Below are 16,461 nucleotides of genomic sequence, written 5' to 3' on the forward strand. Positions count from 1 at the left end.
CAGGGGGGTATATTTTGAAGAGACAAAGAGGTCACCTGAAGTTGCATGTTTTTAAACATCTGGAGTGTTTTCTTTCCAAGTCTGTCAGTGTGGGTGATGTGAGTGCAGAAAGACCAATTTCCCCCACACTGCTACTTCCCTGCGGGAGCCAGTGACAGTTTTTCCTTTCAATTGGTAACTATTTCCTCCAAATTTCTGTAGTCAAAGGGAAAAACAGTTACTAGCTCTCTCTCAGGAAGCCATTGGCTGGGAAGGGCAACCATGAAGGAACTAGAAAAGATCCACTGACTAAAGCATTCCCTGTATGAGTGAGAAAGTTGGACAATGAAGAAAGCTGACAGGAAGAAAGTTGACTCATTTGAAATGCAGCAATTGAGGAGAATTTTACTAATATTGTGGACCTCCCAAAAGACAAGGGGGTACTAGATCAAAACAAGCCTGATCTTTCCCTGTAAGCTAGAATGACTTGAGACAGTCATGCTTTGGTTACATTATGAGAAGACAAGACTCACTGGAAAAGACAATAATGCTTGTAGGCAAAGCTGAAGGCAGCAGGAATAGAGGAAGATCCAACATGAGATGGATTGACTCTATCAAGGAAGCCACGGCCCTCACTTTGCAAGACCTGAGCAAGGCTATTAAAGATAGAACATGTTGGTGGTCATTGATTCATCAGGTTGCCATAAGTCAGAAGTGACAATGACACTTAACACACACAAAACTATTTTCTCTTTGCTATTTTAGGGCCAAACCATCTGCAGAGGACCGCAGTTTTAAAAACCACCTTTATATTTGCATACCAGCTTACTGGCTCCTGGCGGGACCCTATTTTCTCCTGTGTGATCCAGGAAACTGATTATAAGACTTCTCAATCAGAACAGAACATGTGTGGGAATGTATAGACATGAATGAGCAGCATGGGTGCCACTTAAGCATTTGTTATGCCACTATGGCATATTGGTTAGAGCAGGGTTTCCCAAACTTTTCTTTCCTGTGGCCCAGTTATTTTTACACTTTTCCTTCGTGGCCCACTAAAATTTGGGGGTGGAGCCAGAAGACAGGAATCATGTCATTTCCTGTGGTGTCAAGGGCCATGTGATGTCACTTCTGGGGCACACTGAACCAAAACTCCACCTTTTCGTGTGATGCCACTTCCAGGGCACTCCCCCAAACCTGCCTCTTCTTCTGAAGTAACTTCGTTTTCAGAAAAATCTCTCTGAAACTCATGCTGAGCCAAAATGGGGAGTAGAAAGTGGGCGGTCCTCTCTTTCCACTCCCACACCTGCATGCACATATCTGTTTGTATGTTCTTCTCCAGCTTGCAAGCACTCCTAATGCCCACGTTCAATTGCCTGCACCACCTACACACTCCTTCCTCAACAGCACTGGCCAGTGTATGCAATTGGGAGTGCTGTTGCCATTGCCATCAGGAATGACAGCACTGTGTATCACCCACACTGGGCCCAGGCAGCTGCTCTACCTCAAAATATACTGAAACATTTAGTAGGCCCGATTCGGAAGTATATGGCGCCGTATACTTCCGAATCCATTTTGAAGCCATTATACGGGGAGCCATATACGGCTCTCCGTATACTTCCGAATAGATTCGGAAGTATATGGAAGTCTATGGAAAAGGTGGGAAAAGAGCTTCTGCAGCCTATGGGGAGCTGATTGCCTCCTTTCCTGCCTTTGAAAGCCTTTTCCCGCCTCTCCCATAGCCTCCCTGGGATCAGGGAGGGAGGGGGAAGGGAGAGAGGAGCCCCAGCAGCCGATCCAAAGCATGCATTTGCAAAATGCATTGCAAATGCATGCTTTGCAGGGCTATTGTGTAGCTGATGGCTGGGCTTATCCCCCAGCCATCAGCAACATTGTTGTTCTTTTTTTTACTTGGGTATCTAAGTAAACTGTTATCTGGCCAATCACAAAGCAGTGGTATTTTTTGAAACTGCTCTGTGTAGGGCCAGAGAACCTTTTTAAGGAGTCTGCCTGGCTGGACTCCATTCCATTGCTGCTGTGTTGGTGTGAAAGAGAGATTGTGCTGCGTTGGCCCTTGGCAGCTGCTGCTGCTCTCTCTCAGCCTTGCCTGACCTGCCTGGAGAAGAGAAGACGTCTAAGGTAAGACAGTCTTGGGGTTCTTGTTTTTATTTTAGTTAGTAAAAGGACTTTTTAAGACTGAGTCCCTTTACTTATCCAGATTTGGGTGGTTGAGTACTGGGTAGCTTATTTGGGGTTAGGGGGTTCTGCTGGGGGGTGGGGGCCTGGGGTGGGGTTTTTTGCCAATTTACCCATATCTTACTTTAGTGAGAGGACTTTTAAAAGTGCAGTGTCCTTTTACTTTTCCTGATTTGGGTGGCTTGGATTTCTTGGGGTTAGGGTGAAGGTTTTTTGGGGGGGAGGGGCTGGTAAAGTTCCTGTATTGTTAAAAGTCAAGTTTTTTACTGTTTAAAAAGGATTCTGTGTTCTGGTTCTTGGCGGGGGGGGGGGGGGCTGTTTGGCCTAATTTTCATTGTTAAAAAGGTCACTTTTTAACAGTTGAGTTTGTTGGCCTTTTCTCAGTGATCTGTTTGGATCTGTTGTTGGTGTTTGGATCTGTCCACCACTTCTCTTGTTTGAGAGTTGTGTTGTTTGGGGCAGGGCTGGAGAGCTGGCATCTGTAGATTGTGTGTTGTGGCAGGGAAGCTGGCACCTGAGTGAGAGACCAAGAACCAGCATGCTTGTTGTGCTTGGCCAGCTCTCCCCGTGTTTTTTGGGGCAGGGCTGGAGTGCTGGCATCTGGGTTTGCTGCAGATTGTGTTTTGTGTGGCAGTGATGTTGGCAACTGGATTTATATTGGTTCCAGGCCAGCAGGGTTCATAGAGTAGATAGATGGATGTAGTGCATTTGGGTCCTATATTCTCTGGTGTGCTGTGAAGTTAGGTTTGGCTTTAGGTGCCCCAGGAATTGGACCCCCTGGCCCAATCTTTTTGGGACTTGGGGGTTTTGTAGGGGAGAGTCCCCTGCGGGTTCCCTGCAGTTTTTTGGGCTCTCCCTCAAACCCCCTGCCCCCCAGTAGCCTCTAATTATGCCCTATGTTGCCATTGATTTCAATGGCCCATAGGGTATAATGGTTGGATAGGGCACCCTCTTTGGGTGCCCCTGGAATGGGACCCCCTGGCCCAATATTTTTGGGACTTGGGGGGTTTGTAGGGGAGAGTTTCCTGCAGGTTCTCTGCAAATTTGGGGGCTCTCCCTCAAACCCCCTTCCCTCCAGGCGGCATCCAATATACCCTATTTTGCCATTGATTTCAATGGCCATAGGGTATAATGGGGCCATATATTCGGAAATAGCCGCGCATCTACCATATATACGGCTATTCCAAGTACCGGTATTCGGAAATATACGGTATTCCAAATTTTTTGGCCCCGTCTATTTCCAAATCCGTTTTTTCCCAATTTTTTTTTTGCACACCCCTAGTCATGACCCTGCAAATGGAAAACACTGGGTTGGAGCATCAGACTAGAATTTGGGAGACCCCGGTTTGAATCCCCACTGTGCCATGGAACTTGCTGAGTGACTTTGTCACGCCTTGTCAGCCTAACCTTTTGTGCAGGGTTGTTGTAATGATAAAATGGATGAGAGAATGCTTTATGTCCCCTCACTGGGGAGAAAGGAAGGGTACAAAAGCAGTAAAGTAATTTTTACTGCCTAGCAATCCCCTTCTTTCATCCTGTGCATTTAGTACAACTGCAGTGTAATGTAGAAGGAGCTGTATTTTAACATGCAGCCACCACCATTTGCTCTGGTAAACATTTGCAGCAGTTTCTTCTATTTGCTTTGTACTCCACTGATCAAACACATTCATAGTGTATTTACAACTTTTTTTCCTATTAGAAGAAACAAATGGAATTTTAAATGATAAAACAAAATACTTGCTTTAAAAATTGTTCTAGCAAACACGCTGTGCCATGGGATAAAACACAGAATGCTTGTTCTATTGGACAGCCCTTCCAAGTGCATTAATCCCCGAGACCAATGGGTCTTTTCAGAAGCCTGGTGTATCCCCCCAGGCTCACAAAATAGGATTCTCCAGTCAATTAGCAAAGCTCTGGGCAGTCGCCTCCGAGAATTATCCATTTTTACTGTACTTACATCCATCTTTTCTTCCCTGGAGCTCTTTAGGGGATAATTCTTGCTAGGAAAAAAAATTACATGATTTCTTTTCATTTATATTTTAATGCAGTTTATTATCCCAAAGTGACCTCTCATTGGGGTTCAGGAGATCAGAATACTTATGGTAATCTTCCCAGGACTTACCGCCAGCTACCATTGACACCAAGAGCAACATTTACTTCCTCTTAGGGGATGGGAGTGATCAACTTTCTTTGGATCTTGCTAAGTTTCTATATGTTACCGACCTCGACAGGAAGAAATTTAATGCTGTCTGTATTTGAAAGAAGATGCTTTTAGTTAAGTGTTGCCTACGTCAGCTAATTTTATTACCACTTTGATGGATGTACAAGTTTTATATTGTTACGTTATATTTCAACTTGGTGTTGTGTTGTACTGTTATTGATGAGTAGTGTTGTTGCTGTCGATTGGCCTAGAGCCGCAATAAACTGACTGACTGACTGACTGAACAGACGAATAAGAAAAGTTCATATAACAAAATGAGCAGGGATAACTGCATATGCAAACACAGAACCAGATAACAAGTGGGACAATCTGCCTATTGAGCTTTAATTTTGAAAGGAAGCACATTTCTAGCCATAAAGTACTGTGGTGAAAAACTTGGCAGAGGGGAACGTGCAGATCTGCTGCTGGCAAAATCCAAAAGGGGGAGGGGGACTCTGAGCAATACTTCCAGAGGAATTAATTTCAGTATCCTATACACGGTTTCACCTTCTGGATCCTTTGATCTACATCCTTTGGTTTCTGTCGTTCACCAGTCAGCACACTGGAGTGACTGAAGTGTCTGATTAGGGAGACCCACTCTGCTATGGAAGCTCACTGGCTGACCACCCTCTTAGACTAGCCTATCGCATTGGGGGGTTGTTGTGGAGAATGATGTTGAAACCTGCTTTGGGTCCCCAATAGGGGGAAAAACAGAATATACATATATCTAAAATAATATTTATGGGTGGAGGTACAGAGCTCATTCATCTGTTACCATGGTCGCATGGTTTCTGCTCCCACATAATGGGACTTCACAGCGTAGCTATAAATGCACGCAAGGCACAGGCATCTGTATTGCACAGATTATGGGGCTAATTCCCAACAGGCCTTCCTAAAGGTATGATGCTTGCCCTGGGAAGTAACCGACAGTTACTGCAACTGACAAGACTACTACAGGTATGCATTGCTGGGAGTAAGGTGCTGCCACAGATCACGGGATATGTCCACACACCTAAAGCCCCTGCATAAAAAGAGTGAAAAGGTGGAGCGAAGAGGGAAGCTGAAGGCACCCATTGCAACCCAAGAACTGGAACAAAACACTCTTTTCTTTTATTTAAAATCCATGTTCTGCCACAGAACTCTCATATAGGAGACCACCTTCTCCTTACTGGCACATTAGCTGGCAAAACCTTCAGCTGCCTCCTTGTTGTTAACCAGCACCAGTAAAGTGGTACTTGAAGGGCAAGAAAGACTGCAGTGACTTGCTGCACACTCACATCCCTAGTGAGGGTTTCTGAAGGGGCACAGAGACATTTAAACATACACTTAAACTCCTGAGGAACAGGGAAGTGGAAAACACTCCTACATTTATCCACAAACTGTTAGCAAATATCACACTTACAGCAACATGGTGTATTGGTTAGACTGAGCGTGGGACTAGAATCTGGGGAAATCTTGTCCAAATCCCTTTTCTGCCAGACACACTCTCAGCAATGCTGTAAAATGCTTCCAATCCCCATTGAGGGGAAAAACCTGGGCATAAATATCTAAATAAATAAATAGTCTTAAGTACATGCTAATGTACAAATCAAGCATCATTTGCCTTAATTCAAAAGCAAAGAGCAGAGTTACCAACTGACCAGGAGGGGCAGAGGGAGACTGTTATGACCTGCTCCTGTGCCTTCATTAAAACCTGGAAGGAAATCAGCAGACGATGTTTTTTATAATGTGAAGGTAATTAGAAATATTAATGTCCATGGATTAAGCTGACCTTAAGGACAACCACAGAGGTTCATTGAAAAACTTAGAACTGAGTATATGGAACCTGCAATGGAAGGAAGGAAACCTTGTAGCCCAAAGTCCTTGCTGGCGGAGACAATTCTGCAGATATTCTGACAGAAGTCCCTTGAGTGCTTGTGCTCACAGAATACTCTCAAAATAAATGCACAAGCAAAACAAATGTTACAATGGGATTGCTCCCTTGCACTTTTTTAGCAACAAGGATTCAATTTTCCCCAAAGAGCTGCAAGAGCTTGTGATCCAGCCCTCATCCAAAAATAGCAGATGCCTGTAAAGTTCCTTCCATTCATCCAAGTCAATGTTGCAGGTATTCTATTTTTGAAAAATGCTGCATATACCAAAACAAATGAACACATGCAACGAGAGCAATTTTTCCCTGGCAGTTTATTATGGTATGAAGGAAAAAACATTTTGGTGTGCTTGAAGTGGACATTATTTTACAAATGGAGGATGGCGTGGCTATTAAAATATGATTACACAAAGTATGAACATTTCCGAAGAAGTTTACAGTACAACGGATTTCTTTTATAAACAGACTCTTAAATATACATATGACAGAAAAAACATCCAAAGTTAAGCTATTTGATTTTATAGACTTTCTTTCCTCTGGGAGGAGAAAAAAGGGCCTCATATTAAAAACAGAGAAGAAAGTACGAAAATTGTTTAAAACCAGGAACAAATCACCTGTACACTACAAATATACATTGTCAAGGAAGACAACCCAGGAAGGGTTATCCACTGAATGATAAGAGCTGTCTAAGCAGACGTTTGTGCTCTTCGGATGTTAAGGATTTTGCACAACTGAACTTCATTGTTTTGCCCTCCCAGCTCAACAGCCTTATGATTCAGAGGGCCATTTCCCACAGACACATCTATCACTTAACTTGTAGATCAATGTATGAGCACGGACACTTCTTGGAAAAGAAGCCTGCCATTCTCAAGTTCTGTCAGTTGTATTTGGAATGCAATGGCTCATTTGCACTTGCACATCATGGCTTTCATTGTTCCAAACATGCACGTGTGAACCAGCCATAGGCCAATGGCAGCAGGAGTCTTCCATCTGTCATAGATAGCAGCTTGCTACCATGAGATAGTTTATTAACTAATTTGTGTGCGACCAGAAGGGATCAATTTTTGTTTGCAAGATCAAAATGGATTTGTCATTCAGCTGACCACTCACATCAATCTGTGCTAAGGGAACAGGGATATATGGAATTTTGCCATGCTTCCTGTGTTATTCAGTTTGCCACGACACCCCTAGTCCATGTGTTATGTCAAAAACATAAAATAGTTGATGCTGTAATACACAGTATTACTGAAACTAACAATAATATTTGCATATTTAGAACAAAGTGTAATTCATTTCCTATAATATAACAAAGAAGAGTAGTCTATAGGGTATTTACAAAGAATCCAGCAAAGAAGTATAAATACTTCCATATTTAATGTTTAGGAAAACATAATTTACAAAATATTCAAATATATGTACAGTTGTCTGAAAAACCTGGGAGGAAGGTGAAGAGTTAGTTGGCCAAGTTTATTCTTCCATCCATGAATGATGGGGGCGGGGAGGGGAAGGATTTATTTTAATGTTACTTCTCGTTGAAATTTCCTGCACAAAATATTTACATTTCCCTACATTTTCCTAAAAAGTTACACATGGCCAGAGCTTTGAACATGCTGTCCCAAAATGTCATCTATCATTGTCAAGTTATTTAGCCAGTCTTCATCAGTGCCACCACCGCTGCTGCTGTTCTTCATCAAAGAGTCAATGAAGTCTGCCTCGCTGCAATTTCCAGGCAAAATGGAATTGTTTGGCTGGGCCACAAAGTCATACTGTGGTGGTAGCTCAGAGGCAGCGCTCATTCGGCTGAATGTTCCTGTTGGCTGGCTGGTGGAACCAGGATAGGTTGGTGGGCCAACCGCTTGAGCAGGACTCAGCTGGTTAAAGCCAGATACACCTTGTGGCATTGATTTCATGACATTCATTGCCGTTGGCAAAGGCCCTCTGGTTAAGTTGTGTCTCAAGTTCTGATTGTTCAGGATGGCCATGTTGGGGCCAGACTGTCCAAGACTGACTTTCTGCATCTGCCTGGCCTGGACTCCAGGAGCAATCTGATTGGGCGGTACCACAGCCTGATGGGAGAATGGTTGCCCTGGGATGTTTGGCCTTGTGTTCTGTTTTGAGAAGAGGGGACTACTGGTGAACTGCTGCATGCTGGCATCCATTTGGCTTTGATTTGGCATCCTTGGTACCGCTGTTGGTGTCCACATCTGTGCAGATGAGTTGGAGTAGACATTAGGAATTCTTGGCATAGATGGTTGTCTCAAGTGCTGCTGGGCAGGAGTATTATTCACTAAGGAGCCGGTACTAAAGCCAGACAAGGCCAGGCCTGGACGAACCACAGGATGGCTGTGAACCGTTTGGCATCCTGAATTCATGCCCAGAGAGTTTTGGCTTGGCCGGAGAGGGAGATTAAAATCAGAATTGGGTGGGAAAATTCCTGGCTGTTTGCTGGGGTTATGAGGCATCATCACCATTGCCCCGTTGTTCTGGTTCATAGCAGCAGGAGTGATCCCAGAGCCCAAGGCATTCTGCAAGATCCCCTGAGTGGATGGCATTATGCGATGGTTTGGGGGAGGAGACTGCATGGATTGGCTGCAGTCAGTCGGCATGGTCTGGGAAACAGCTGTGTCAAAACAAGGAAGGCATTAACATTAGCAAGCGTACAGACTTCTGAGGGACTTGGGGATAATATCCCCATCCATTTAGTTTTTTCTGAGCACAATACATTATATGAATAAATATACATTATATAAATACTTTTTCTAGAGTTGGCCCAAGCTATTTTACCTCTCTACTGAAGGCAAAGCAATGTTAGTATGCCTCAAGCAAAACCACATAGAAATGCTTTATAGCCAAGTTAAGTGATCAGCCGAATCAACTCTTCCTGGAGTACGCATGAAGCTGCCTTATATTGAGTCAGTGCATTTACCTATCAAGGTCAGAACTATCTGCTCTGACTGGCAGCAGCTCTCCAGGGTCTTGTTTATTTGGTTTTCACATAATCTATGTGATCCTTTTTTAAAAAATAGAGATGCTGGAAATAGAATCTTGGGCCTTCTGAATGCAAAGCAGATGCTCTTCCACTATACCACCACTGCTCCCCAAGAGCGTACCACTTCAGGTGGGAAAACCCAGTGGCTGAGTGCTTCTCCTTATTAAAAACAAATCCAGCTTCTTAGTGAAAGACTAAGCAAGAACCTGTCCTTTTGACATGCCAGAAACATGTCAAATTTCAGTGCTGCAATACATTTTGATCATTTTTTAAAATTTATTTAGAACATTATCAATCATGTCCCACCATTAATAAGTCAGTCACAACTGGCAAACAAGTGTCTTAAACTCATGGCTAAATTCCTTATTTCAACATTTGAAATCTGCTTTGAACAACATTTTGGAATGCCAAGTTTCAGCTCCAGCTCACAAACTCAGCAACTGCATTTAGTGTTGCTGTACCAAGTTCCGTGGTTGCAGAATTCACAATATGATAGCCACTACAACTAAGAATCCATTGAGATCGATATACCACATGGCCACTATTATTATTATTGACGTAGTCTGCTGAATACAACGCCTGTTTTATAGTATAGTATATGATTTTATTGATATGTTATTGTTTTCATTGTATTATTGTTTGTGATTTTAACTGTTGGAAGCTGCTCTGAGTTGTTTTGGCAGGAGCAGCATATAAATGTACAGAAAAAAATAAACATGATAAATTTCAATATAAGCTTTGGTGTGTCCTCTTTTCATTCTAGAGGAGCTTTCCTTTCAAGTTCAAGAACCTTTAATGGCATAAAAAGCTTTTCTTTAGAAGCAGTCTAATTTAAACAACTTTGTTAATAGAGGGAATGCTGGATTTGTAAACTTAATCAGGACAGACTATTTATTTCTGTGTTTCCTTGAAATCCCTGAATTAGACAGGACACAAAAGTTCAAGCCTCTGAGAGGATGCCCTCTTGCTTCTTACCAGGAAACTGATTCATCTGCTGGCCCACAAAAGCACTCCTCTGCTCAGACACCACTCCCATCATCCCATGTCTTTGTTTTTCCTAGGAAACAAAAAAAGGAGGTTTTTCACATCAATAGAAAGTCTAAGCATGGCCACAGCTAAACATATACACTCACTAGGCAGAGTATATTGGGTACATGATGAAGAGTGGTATAAGGAAGGCACACGTTCTCCCTTCTAGCTAATTGCACTTATCAAACTCAAGGTGGTACCAAGAGTTCTCCCAAAATTAAAACTGATTACCAGACTACAGAGATCAGTTCCTCTGGAGGAAAGGGTAACTTCAAAGGGTAGATTATATGGTTTACCAAAAAGTCTAGAAGAAACTAAAGTACTTAAGTGACATCACATTCCACAGAGCTCCCAACCCCCAAACTTATCCCTCCTCCAAGTACCACCTCCAGATCTCCAGGAATTTTCTAAGCCAGACTTGGCAACCCTCTAGCCACCATAACCCCAATTTACAGCCAAATAATTACAACTGCCAACCTACAGGTGGTGACTGGAAATCCCTTGGGATTACAACTGATCTCCAACTGACAAAGATCAGTTCATCTAGAGAAAATGGCCACTGAAAGGACTCTACTATGGTTTTATACTCCACTGAAGTTGCTTCACTTGCAATTGCCAAACCCCAGCTGGCTCCCTGGCTGGCAGTGGACAGGATTCTGCAAAATCAATGGATCCCCTACTCCCTCCTGGGGACCCTACCACATGGTGGCTAACCACATGATGGAACACTAAAAAATATATCCCAAGGCCTCCCTCTGATTTTGCCTCCTAGCACTGAATATAAGGCCTCTTCAGTGGTGTCACTAAAGTTATTGAACACTGTACTGGGGGAGATCTCAGTGGCTTCTTTGCTGATGATCATTAGGAGAAGGTATAGGGCATAATGGTTCTGGAGGGCTTGTGAACTTAGGTGAGTTTATTTATAGCTGGACTGATACTATGGCACTTCTGTTGACTAGGTATCTTCAGTTATTTATTGATATTGTGCTTTTATTGTATGATTTTGTAAGGATCCTTGAAGAACTAACTGACCAAAGTGTAAAGTCATAAATATATCAAGACATGAAATCAATTAATAGCCCAGGCAAGCCTGATCTTGTCAGATCTCAGAAGCTAAGCAGGGTTGACTCTGGCAAGTAGTTGGATGAGAGACCTCCTTGATATACCAGTAGTTGGGGGGACAAGGGCAGGCTTTATTTAGCCACCTCTCTGAATATCCTCCAGATCCCCCACAATAGGGGTCAGTCACCAGAAGTCACCATGACTTCCAGGTGCAGACACACATGCACACAAAAATAAAAAAGACATGAAATCAATCAGCATGAACCTCCAACTTCAGAAACATATGGAATTTATATACACCCAACAGCTGTTCCCCTCACTACACATTATCTGAGCCCATAAAATCTCCTCTTTCTCCTGCCTTAGACCACTGCTGCCCCTTTCTGCTCTGTCCCACTATGATTGACTACCTGTAGTAAGACTTTACAAAAATAAGGATTACCCATGGGGAAGGGAAAGAAAAGGAATGGTTGTAGATCAAGTGGGAGGAAGGATGAATTCCACTTCAAGGTTTAATCAAATATTAACGGACAACAGCTGGAATGAATCCAGGATATCTCGTTACAATTCAAGATCCATTGTTCTATGTGGTTATGTGGTGTGTGTGTGAGTGAGAGAGAGGAAGACCTTGATGGCAGCAAGCTAGCAACAGCCAAATTCTACTTGGTCCAGGTCTGTCTTCCTCTCCCTGCAGGTACAAAGCTTGGTCAGGGCCAGAGGCAGGAGCTGAAAGACAAGAGGCAAAGGGCTCATGGCTTGCAGCCTATGTTCTTGGAGGTACCATGTATTGAATCTTCCTATCCACCCCGGAACATATATTGTGGTTTTGTTTGTTCCATTGATTTATGTTGTATTTTCTTTCTTAGTTTCTGTAAACCACTTTGGGCCCCCTGAGAGAGAAAAGCAAGATATAAAATAATTTCAATGGAGCGGTGTTGTTAAAGTGCTTAACTGAGAGTGCAGTGCCCCATTCAGCTATGATGCTTACTGAGAGGGCTTGGGCTGGTCACACTCCTTCCGCCTAACCTCTCCTCACAAGGTTGCCACAAGGGTGAAATGGGGAGGCAAGAACCTTGTCTGCTGCCCTGAGAAAGGTGGGCTAAAATGTGAGACACATCTGGAAGACCCCATCGCTTGAACAGCAGCCCCATAAGTCATCACACAGTTTGTCACAGAAGGGCCAACCAAGACCAACCTGCAGCTGCTGCCGTCTTATTATCTGCTGCTTTAGTAAGTGGTTCCTCATGGTATAACCATTCACCATCGGCCGAGCTGCTGCAGGCGCTGGACCTGCATTTGGGACAGGTGTTGGCTCCTGAAGTGTAGCAACAATTCCAGGGTTTTGGTCCTGTCATTAAAAAAGAAAGAGAAATGAATTGAAATCTCACTGCAATGAACACTGCTGAGATCTCTGATGCACTTGTTCACAAAATTTCCATCCGGAATCACCACTGAGAAAATGGCTTGCCCCCCCCACCCCCTTCAAATCATGGCTTGTATAATTAAATGGAATTTAGAACATATATCATGGTTTAAGTTTATAAATGTACAAGCATGTCATGGTTTAGAAAGCTTCACTTTCATTTTCTTTCTGGTCAGTGCTACCCTGAGTGGCCCAGAGGCACCCAGCAAACTTTACGGCAAAATAGGGATCTGAACCCAGGTCCCCACCACACCATGCTGAGACTCATATATGCATCAGGACTGAAAAAAGAAACATGCCCTTCCAATATATTCATGTATGCCAAATCCACACGGGAAATATTAGTAACCTCCTAGGTAGCTTGACACTTTCTTTTCAGTGTCACTTGGGGGGAAGTGTTCAAAGAAACCCTTGCTCCAAAAGTCCTCCTCTTTGATCCTTCAGGAGCTGGAAATAAAATACCATCTCTTCATTCTAACCTTATAGGAATAAATCACACTGTGCTTCCTCTGTTAGTTCAAGACTGACTGTATCATTTATATATATATCATATAATTATAACTGCTTATGTCTGTCTCCTTCCAAACACCAGCATAAAATAAAGATGTACCTAGGAATCACTTAGTAAACTAACACCCCTGTAGTTCAGTTTGGTGTAGTGGTTAAGTGTGCGGACTCTTATCTGGGAGAACCAGGTTTGATTCCCCACTCCTCCACTTGCACCTGCTAGCATGGCCTTGGGTCAGCCATAGCTCTGGCAGAGGTTGTCCTTGAAAGGGCAGCTGCTGTGAGAGCCCTCTCCAGCCCCACCCACCTCACAGGGTGTCTGTTGTGGGGGAGGAAGGTAAAGGAGATTGTGAGCCGCTCTGAGACTCTTCGGAGTGGAGAGCGGGATATAAATCCAATATCATCTTCTTCTTCAATACACAAAAAGGCTGCTGGTGATGAAGTATACAAACTATGGTAATTTCTTTGGGAGAATGCCAAGGTAGCCAGGTCATAAGAGTTATTTATTATCAGAAGAATTTAGCATCACAGCTTCCATGGCGTGTGTGTGTTATCCTCCATCTAGTTCATACAGAAGGAGGAAGAAGCATCCCTGAATCTTACGTGGGATGGGGAAGGGGGGGGGGAGGACCATGGGAAGGTCAATGGTTTGCACTACCCTCATAATTTTTTCTTCTGTAGCAAGCAAACTGGTTGTACTGAATTTATGACATTTTACCATGCTTTTCTGCCAAAACCTGACTTCTCAAGCACTCTCCAGAAATTAAAAGCAATAAAAATATCTATTAAAGTATAATGAAAGGGTCCTTGGAGTGGGTTTCTCAGGGAGGTCTTGATCCAGGCAAGATGGAGAAGGTCTGGCTGCTGCCTCCTCTCTGTCTCCTTTTGGCTTAGTACTCAGAAAGGGAGAGGAGGGCTCAGCTAGAACAAGAACCAGGCACAACAGAAGGATGCCCAGTCTTGCTGATGGCAGTTGGTAATTGGGAAGGTTAGATTAGATTAGCTGGCAGTTTGGTTGAGAATTACTATGAGGTTGGCTTCAGAGGGTGACATGCTCAGGTGTTTGCCAGATCTTCATCCTTTGCAAAGGCTCACTGGCGTAACAGAACTACCATTCTAACTCTCAAAGGGGCACCTAGAAAATCCAGAGGCAATATGAGCAAATTCTCAGATAGTTTCTGGTAGAAGAGAGTCATATAGAGGACTACGTTACCAGCTTTGGGTTGGGAAATACCTGGAGATTGGGGGGTGGAGCTTGAGGAAGGCATGGTTTGGGGAGGGGAGGGACTTTAATGAGGTATGTGATGGAACCGGCCCGATTCTACTTTCAGACCCGGTCCCGTCAACTCCCTTTTGAGTTGCCAACTTCTGAAGGGAGCTTATCTTCTTCCCGCCACTAGGGCATGCTACCACCACCTGCTCAATTTAGGGGTTCCTGACTGAGAGGAGGAGGATCCCCTTCCTGCCAGTTCTGCGGCCTGGCCTAGGGTTGCCAAGTCCAATTCAAGAAATATCTGGGGACTTTGGGGGTGGAGCCAGGAGACATTAGGGGTGGAGCCAAGATCAAGGCTGTGACAAGCATAATTGAACTCCAAAGGGAGTTCTGGCCATCACATTTAAAGGGACGGCACACCTTTTCAATTCCTTCCTTCCATAGGAAATAATGGATAGGGGCACCTTCTTTTGGGGCTCATAGAATTGGACCCCCTGGTCCAATCTTTTTGAAACTTGGGGAGTATATTGGGGAGAGGCACTAGATGCTATACTGAAAATTTGGTGCCTCTACCCCAAAAAACAACCCCCCCAGAGCCTCAGATACCCACAGATCGATTCTTCATGATTTTCTATGGGAATAAATCTCCATAGGGAATAACAGAGTTCCCAGCAGACATTTCCCTCCCCTCCCCCGCTTTTTGACGACCCTGAAGCAGGGGGAGGGCCTTCAAATCGGGGGATCTCCTGCCCCCACCCGGGGATTGGCAACCCTAGCCTGGCCTCAAGGCCCTCTGCCAACCCAGCACCTGGTTAACCCAGAGACCAAAGTTCTTCTTTGGGAGACCCCCGGAGGATTGGCATCCTTGCCAACTGTATGCCTTCCCCTTTCCCTGGACTCCCCTCTTGCAGTAGTGCGGTCTAAGGTGGTTGGGGAAACTATGTGGTACAGAGGGACTACCTTTTAAAAAGACAAAACATTTATTTAAAATTTACAACTATATACAAGCATTTTTTTAAAAAGGTAAACAGAAGACATAAATTAAAGTAGGGAAAAATGCTCCTTCTTTCCCTAATATATAATTTGCCCTGACCATACCTTCTAAGACTATATTCCAACTATATTCCAAGACTGTTGCCAGAATCACTCACTGAATTGAACAGAGGGTTTCCCGCTCAAGATCTTCCATATCAAACCCAGTTCCCGCCCAGGAACAAGTTTTCCTCTCTTGCAGCATTCTGGGAGGCAGGCCTCAAGGACTTCCTGTCTCTCTAGGAGGCCCCCTCAGAATTGCTGGTTCCAGACAGGAGGGAGGGGGCAAGAGGTGGAGACTAGGCCAAAGCCTGCCTCAAGTTTGACAGCCTCCTCCTGCCAACTCCCAGATAAACATAGCCTAAAATGGCGTTTCTCCACAGGGTGTAATACCATAGGCTCTATGGCATAGAGCACACTTTCCAAACTGGCCATTTTCTCCAGGTGAATGGGTCTCTGTAACCTAGAGATCAGTTGTAATCCCAGGAGATCTCCAAATACCACCTGGAGGTTGGCAAGATGACTGATGTTGTTGTATCTGAGGATCTGGCATGAAGAGCCACTGTACTGATTAGACTTGGATCTGGGAGACCTGGGTTCAAATCCCAACTCCACCATGGAAGTTGCTGGGTAGCCTACTCTCAGCCTAACCTATCTCACAGGGTTGTTCCTATTAGGATAAAGTGGAAGACGAGAAAATGATGTCATTATCAGCTTTAGGTTTCCATTTGGGGAGAAGAGCAGGGTATATCTAAACAAACACAGGCCAGTGTTCAAGAGTACAGAAGGATGGAGTCTCAAAATCAATGTTTCTAAGGGTGGGATCTGCTAAGTAACTAGAGTGACAAAATAGGAAACAGTAGAACAAGGGAGGAAAGAAATTATATTGTCTGCCACCATCTGCCTCATAACCTACTTCAGCTTCTAGTACAATTTTACATTATTGATGGCACTTTGTTATTAT

General features: G+C 43.9%; 1 protein-coding gene across 1 annotated transcript in view; it reads right to left on the reverse strand.

The window, feature by feature from the left end:
- Positions 1 to 6,537: 6,537 nt before the first annotated feature.
- The window catches only part of MAMLD1 (mastermind like domain containing 1), a 124,803-nt gene continuing 114,879 nt past the window's right edge, over positions 6,538 to 16,461 (reverse strand). Inside the window, exons 3-5 of the mRNA XM_060249634.1 lie at positions 12,518 to 12,670; positions 10,207 to 10,288; positions 6,538 to 8,862 (exon numbers count right to left, since the gene is read on the reverse strand). Coding sequence (XP_060105617.1) covers positions 7,826 to 8,862; positions 10,207 to 10,288; positions 12,518 to 12,670 — 1,272 coding nt within the window. The 3' untranslated portion in view covers positions 6,538 to 7,825. The remainder of the gene's footprint in view (positions 8,863 to 10,206; positions 10,289 to 12,517; positions 12,671 to 16,461) is intronic.

Source organism: Heteronotia binoei, chromosome 11 (genome assembly GCF_032191835.1).
Source record: "Heteronotia binoei isolate CCM8104 ecotype False Entrance Well chromosome 11, APGP_CSIRO_Hbin_v1, whole genome shotgun sequence".
NCBI classification, from domain to species: domain Eukaryota; kingdom Metazoa; phylum Chordata; class Lepidosauria; order Squamata; family Gekkonidae; genus Heteronotia; species Heteronotia binoei.